Source organism: Stegastes partitus, unplaced genomic scaffold (assembly GCF_000690725.1).
Source record: "Stegastes partitus isolate 25-593 unplaced genomic scaffold, Stegastes_partitus-1.0.2 Scaffold33, whole genome shotgun sequence".
Lineage (NCBI taxonomy): Eukaryota > Metazoa > Chordata > Actinopteri > Pomacentridae > Stegastes > Stegastes partitus.
In genome coordinates this window covers 642,056-649,002 of record NW_007577764.1, presented here as the reverse complement: position 1 = coordinate 649,002, position 6,947 = coordinate 642,056, and the positions used below count along the sequence as shown (strand labels likewise).

The following is a 6,947-nucleotide window of genomic DNA, read 5'->3' as shown; positions in this document are numbered from 1 at the left end:
CAAGAGAACAAAGCATGATGGGTATTTGGTTTGTTGCATGGTACAAATTCACATTTGCTCATTTAAAGCACCTTCAGAAATGGTTCCTCCTGCTGATACTGATTATTAAGTCATTCTTTATGAAGAACGATGCTTTGATTGTAAGAGCTGGAGAGCAAGAATCTAGTTTTCCTGAACTGTATGTGGCTTTTTGACACCATGTACATACAGTAATGCAAGTATAGATTGAATATGGACTAAAAAGTTTTTAGGTTTTCAAATGACAGTAATCCCTTCATGCCTCAAAATGGTTTGGATGTAACTTGTTGCTGTTGTTGTTGTTGCTTTTAGAATTTGTACTGCAGCTGAAGCATACCTGCTCACTTGCTGCTCTGCTTCAACACTGTCAAACTAATTTACACTGTTAAAAAAAAATATATATATATATATATATATATATATATATATATATATATTGGTAATTATGATGAACAATTGTCATTTCTAGCCTTGCTTTTATATGTAAATATTAATATTTTGGGCATTTTAAAGTTTAATAAAGGATATTTACATGTCTAAAAACAATAAAATTACCCATTATACATCAGATATACTGTTTAATTTAAAGATATTGTTAAACTGGAATTTACCAGTGATCTCTAAAGATAAAAAATAAATGAATAAAATTCATATTTTTGTGGTTATTCAATTTGTTATGACCCATTTACAGTTTTGTTTCATGTTATTTTACATTAAACACTGAAATTCTGTCTATTTTTCAATTTTATTTATGGTTTTGTGTATTTCAGAAATCCATCCATCTATTATCTATACATCGCTTAATCCTCATTAGGGTCGTGGGGGGCTGGAGGACAGGACAGGACGCCATTCTTCTGCATGGAGTTTGCATGTTCTCCCCGTGCAGCGTGGGTGTCCCCTGCCTTCACCCTAAGTCAGCTGGGATAGACTCCAGCCCCCCATGATCCTAGTTAGGATTAAGCGGTGTATAGATAATGGGTGGATGGATGGATGCTCTTCCCTGACAAGCTGTAATATTGGAGTATTTCAACTGCACATCCAAAACCAGTTCTAAAGAAGAATAATGATCCATCTGGAAGTTGACAGGATTGGATTGCTCATAATGTCTTTTAACATTTACAAACCCCATGTAGACAATCTACAAAGGGTAAATGTACACTGGAGGGGGCTTTGTGAACCTATGCCTATTGATTTAGCGTTTGGATTAAGGTTTGAATTCCTTGATCCAAACCTGAGTGACAAACATGAAAAGCAACCTTTGGAATTCTGTCTTGATAGCTTCCTGTTGAATGAATTCATGTGAGTTTCTTTATCATTTTTATCTTAAATGCTTTTTTCTTAGCTTTGCACAGCGGTGTTGACGCAAACCGACTTTCCTCAAGTAGACACAACAAAAGCATAAAAGCAACCAGCGTACGACGAATCCAGCACAAAAGCCTCACAATAATCACTCGGAGAGCCTCAGTGTTAAAGATTACAAGCTTTACTGACATTCCTTTCAATGTTATTGTACCGCAGTGCATTGCTGTTTTGATTTGGTCTATCCAGAGTAAATTAGCAGTCTAATTGCATAAACACTGAGTCATGTAAACACACGCTACGCTGCAGCACCAATAAACAGGCAAACGAGCCACAAACGAGGGGTTAAAATTAGTTTTATTATTATTTGATAGAGCAGAGGAAAAAAAAAATCAAAACAAAAACAAAACAAAAACAAAAAAAAAAACAACAAATATTTCTCATACATTGTTTTCTTTTCCATTTGGGCTGCACTGCATTCAGCAGCGCGTCAACCCCAAACAAACGGAATGGTGATATTGTTGTCAAACAGCAGCAGCAGCAGGCAGTAGTCAGGACAGCACAGGGTTACACTTAGCAGGGCACAAAATGATGAGCTTGTTCCAGATTGCTTTTTTTTTTTTTTTTTGCATCCACAAGACGCGGGCTGCTACCTTCTGCCTGTCAGGAATGTACAGACAACCTGGAATATTACCGATGCTACTTTGAGACAGAAATACAGAGATGTCGAGCAATTTAAATTAAAATTTGTTTTGCTTGTATTTCCAACATAAGAGTGTTTGTTGCACCATCCTAAATGAAACCCAGGTGTACAGTGATGATACCCCCCCAGCACAAAGGGATAAACTTCAACTGATGCCCATTTACTTAATGCAGTGCACCATGTTTTAGCATGGAGGTTGATGGGGGGAAAATAAAATAAAATCAGTGAGCTAAAGAGTGCACTCTGGATACAGGACACAAAGTCTTACAATGTTAGATCACATCACGGATGAATTGATGGAATCAGGAGTGAGGCGACGGGGCGGAGGGACATCAGGGTTCATAATAAGTGATGAAATAATGAATTATATCATTTCAATGTGACAAGGACAAAAAATTGAGGGAAAAAAAATACAGGATATTGGGGGGAACAAAACAAAACTGCTGGGGTGGTCAGCCGCTTGTCAGCTGGATTTCTTTTAAATATCTTCCAAACAAAACTGCTTTTACTGATTAAATCCAACACATCAATATCTCAAAACCTTTCCCCAGTAGGGCTCAAAATTCTAAAGCCATTACAGAGCAGTAGAGTCGATGCCACCCAGACCACCCCAGTGAGTGAAATGAAAGAAAACAGCACATGGTAGTTAAATAACTCAAATCCATGAGCGATGGGGGAGTTCCCCAGTTCGACGTGGGACATATTGTACTTCACTAGCTTATCCTGTGCTGCTGCAACCTGATAAAAATGCAATATAGCTCATGTGAAAGGCAGAGTTAGCTCAATTCAATGACCTGACAGAAATCATTACACACCTTAATGTTAAAGACTAAGAAGTTCATGTCATTTGTTTGCTATAGGGGTTTTTGCATAACTACATTCTGAAAGCTGTCCAGCTTCTCTCAGACCAATCGTTAGGGTGCATGGGAGCCACTTGACACACAAGAGAAAACAATATTTTTTTTAAGATCCATTCAAACTTAGGGCATAAGCATATGTCTTTACTAACATGACCCTATAAATAAATTCAGACAGTTTGTCTATAGAAGAAAAATAATGCACCACAACCTATGACTAAAAGCAAAAACAATGTCAAAAATATGACATTCCTTACACCCCCTCAGTTTAGCATGAATTCATGTTTATATCCAGAGAGGGTTCAAATAAACTAGAAACCTTCTAGCAGAAGGGATTCCATTTGGGCTCCACTAGTTCTTTGGAAGGTTTATTTTACAATATTCAATAAGAATAGTCCTCCAAACATATGCTCCGTGTTTTTACATGAGTCAGTGAAACCTTAATCTTTATTCTTCCTCTTCATCTTAGAAAAAACAAAGTATTTAAAAGTAGGCCACAACATGGAACCCAGCAGATGTAAAACCACCTCAACAGTAACATTAGCCTGTAAATTCAGACCTCGACAAGAGGCCACTTCCAAAGTATCAGGGAGCACAATATTCCAAACACAGTATATGACTTACAGAAGAAAAGACAAAATCCTAACATTCAGCCATACAAAATAATCCAACACACATCGACTTCTCTGCTATACACGCTGTAGGTTAGAGAGAAGAGGCAGTCTGTGTGCAGATAGAGATCCTTTTTTTGTTGTTTTTTTTTTTAAACAGTTTTTCTTTTTTACTTATTTTATTCATTTTTGCAAAGCTGAAGCAGTTATTATTCCGTGGATGGTCCTCGAAGCTCAACAACAATCCCTGTGATGAGGTCTTCAGTTAAGTTCGGTTCGGCCACCACGCGGGCCTGAGTCTGACTGGCTCAGACTGGAGAGGGGCAGGACGTAAGGCGAATATTTTATTGTGTATAATAGTGATTATTACTTTTCCCTGCCTAATCCAGAGGCAGGAGAGCTCAGGGGTTTTTCCACTGAACATCCTCTTGGTGCAACTGGGAGGTTCAACCAATATACAGGGAGGGAAGAGGCGTCTCTGGAGAAGTTTGTAAAATTGTACACGTCCATGTCAACAACAACCCTCAAAAAAAAAAAAAAAAAGACGGTACCCAATTTTCTATTTGACATGTTCCTTGTATCCCCTGAAGCTGTCAAAGCACAACTCCAACTCGGGAAGGATTCGGATAAGGAAGAAGGTAGCAGAAGAAGATGGGAAAGAGGTGCAAGAACACCACTATCCCACAAGAAAAGAGGCTGATTCTCTCCTGTGCCATTTTGGCCAGAGTCCACAGAAAGGATTAGAACAATAATGAGAATGGCTGTTATTGATATTAAGAGGGCTAATAGTTATGGTGTCAGTAGGGAGTAGGATTGCATTATTTCCATGTGTTTGCTGCTTGGGAGATAGAACGGGAGGGAATCATGTCCAGCAGATATTCTCGCTGACGCTCCACAGCAGAGCTGGTCTTATGAGCGGACAAGCTGGGGTTCACATAGGCCATAGTCACACCTGCCAGGAGACAAACACAGACGTCGTCAATGTACTTGATATTATTAGAATCAAGCTGTTTAGCAATAGTTTTATGAAGAAATATTATTGCAATGTTCTGACTTCTGATGTAGGAAGAAGGCAAAAATAGAAGTACTAATGAAATAGATGGAAAACATAAGGTTGCCGACCCCTGTTCTAAGCATACAAAAAGCTACAAAAACTACACAGACACACACAAGGAGTAGAGACAAACACTCAGATAAGAAGACAAGTCGAAGGGAATGGACAGAAAGAAGAGTCTTACAGAAAAGTATGACAGAGGAATCCACCTTACAACAAAGTGATTCCCCCAAATAGGAGCAGAAAGTGACGACAGGTGAAGTGCGTTCTGTCTAACTTTGGCTCTCGTTTACATACCTGCGTTGCCACTCTGCTTCCTCCAAGCGGCCATGTTGCCCGGGTTACCGCTGCTGCCACCGGCGCTGACCTTTGCTCCCTGCTGCAGGGTGCGAGCTGCAGCATGCTTACCTGCCCTGCTGCCCAGTGCTGCTGCTCCCAGCACTGCATTCTGCAGCTGGGAGGAGGTGGTGAAGGAGTGGGCCATACCACGAGAGCTCACTGCAGACTGGAGGCTGTGCGACAGCTGACTCTGTAGAGAGACACAACGTGATGGGAGTGTGGGTGTAGATGTAAATTAGCATTCAAATATTTTGGGTGTCGATGTAGGAAAATTATTTTTAAACTGCTGTTGAACCAACTGCTGGTCTGCCAGTAACACAATCAAATGTAATGCTAACCTGCTTAATGGAGTGGTGGGCAGCCACAGATCTGTGCTGCATGGCAGCCCTGACCTGCTTATACTGCTGGGACACCAGCACCTCACTTTTGGACAGTGAGGGAGAGGACGAGGTGGTTTTAGAGACAGGGGAGGAGGAAGAAGAGGCTGCCTGCTGGAGGATACGCTGCTCGATCTCCTGCTCCTGTTGGAGTGCCTTAACAAAGGCTGCCTTCAGCCGATTGGTGTGCTCAGCCTTCAGGGCCTTCTTCTGATTGGACGACATGCATTGGTCACAGAGGATGGTCCCAGCCTTCTCCTTTCTCCAGCGGGAGGTAAAGTCCGTCTTGCACTGGGCACAGGTGTATGGCTCTTTGGGAATGGAGCTGGCCATTGCAGCAGCTGGGCCCAGATTACCTACATGATGGACAACAGACACATTATGAACAGAGAACGTCTCTAGTATAGTTCATACTTCTACATTCTGCAGTTTAAAAACCACCGTAGTACAGCAGCATCCCAAAACAAAGCCATAACTGTGCAAATATCTACTCACCCCTGCCGTGCATCTCCAGAAGTTTTTGCACCACCTCTTCCAACCCCAACAGGTAGATGAACTCATTATTTGCTGCAGAGGGCAAGAAGTTGAACTCTGGGGCAGGAGGTTTGGGTGGAGGAATCTCCAGCAGCGTCTTCTCCAACTGCTTACGCAGTGCAAGTTTTGCAGCCGCCTGCCGGCTGGCTGGGGAGTCATTGATGCCAGAGTTGGGCGACACTGAAGAGCCCTTTAGGCTGGTTGGAGAGGCCTGGACACAGAAAAATCAGGAACCATTTTACAAGATAAATATGAGGATGCAATTAAAGATAGCTCAGAAAAGGGAAAGAGATTGCTATGGAAATTCTCCAGATTACTGTGCAATGACTGCTTGCATTTTGTGTCCTCACCTGAGGGATGTTGACCATGACATTGCTGTTGGCCACATTAGCCACCCGAATGAGTCCCTGCTGAATGATCCTCTGGCCCTGGACCTGGACATTGGGCACAGAAGCCCTGGGAGCCAGCAGGAGTGGAGGGGGGCCTGAACCGCTGTGCTGCTGCTGTTGCTGACGTAGACTGGCTATCTGCTGGGGAGTCACCGCAATAGGCTGATAAGGCACAAATGCACACACAGAAACCGTGATTTCAGAGGACAACGATTCAGAAGCATGGAGAGAAGGAAGATGAAAACCTGACAACTTCATCAACTGTTTTAAAATTTAAAAAGCAAATACAATAAAAGAGCAATTATCATCAAATGGGCTGCACAGTGGATAAGTGTTTAACTGTCGCCTCTCAGCTAGAAGATCCCTGGTTTGCATCCCGGCCTGGGCCTGGGCCTAGGATTTTTCTGTGTAGAGTTTGTGTGTTCTCCCCGTGCAGCGTGGGTTCTCTCCGGGTTCTCCGGCTTCCTCCCACAGTCCAAAAACATGTTCATGTTAACTGGTGATTCTAAATTGTCTGTAGGTGTGAATGTGAGTGTGCTTGTTTGTCTGTCTCTAAGTGTTGCCCTGTGATAGAGTAGTTCTCAATCGCCCCCACACACACACTAACCTGGGCTCCTCTGACCAGGGGTGGCATGACAATCTGAGAGTTGTGTTTGGACGGGACGTGTTGCCCACCCCGCACCAAGGGAGGGGGGATCACCGTGCCTGAGCTACGACTTGTCACCTGTAAACACGAAATTAGATGACACATTCTTAACATTCTACA

General features: G+C 42.3%; 1 protein-coding gene across 3 annotated transcripts in view; it reads right to left on the bottom strand.

Moving 5' to 3' along the window:
• Positions 1-1,928: 1,928 nt before the first annotated feature.
• gatad2ab (GATA zinc finger domain containing 2Ab) overlaps positions 1,929-6,947 on the bottom strand; it is a 28,048-nt gene continuing 23,029 nt past the window's right edge. For 2 of the 3 annotated variants that reach the window (XM_008300314.1, XM_008300330.1), the window contains 6 exons: positions 6,789-6,905; positions 6,143-6,343; positions 5,754-6,003; positions 5,220-5,614; positions 4,840-5,071; positions 1,929-4,440 (listed from right to left, as the gene is read on the bottom strand). In XM_008300314.1, coding sequence (XP_008298536.1) covers positions 4,307-4,440; positions 4,840-5,071; positions 5,220-5,614; positions 5,754-6,003; positions 6,143-6,343; positions 6,789-6,905 — 1,329 coding nt within the window. In that variant the 3' untranslated portion in view covers positions 1,929-4,306. The remainder of the gene's footprint in view (positions 4,441-4,839; positions 5,072-5,219; positions 5,615-5,753; positions 6,004-6,142; positions 6,344-6,788; positions 6,906-6,947) is intronic. The other variant, XM_008300324.1, reaches the window with a different exon arrangement.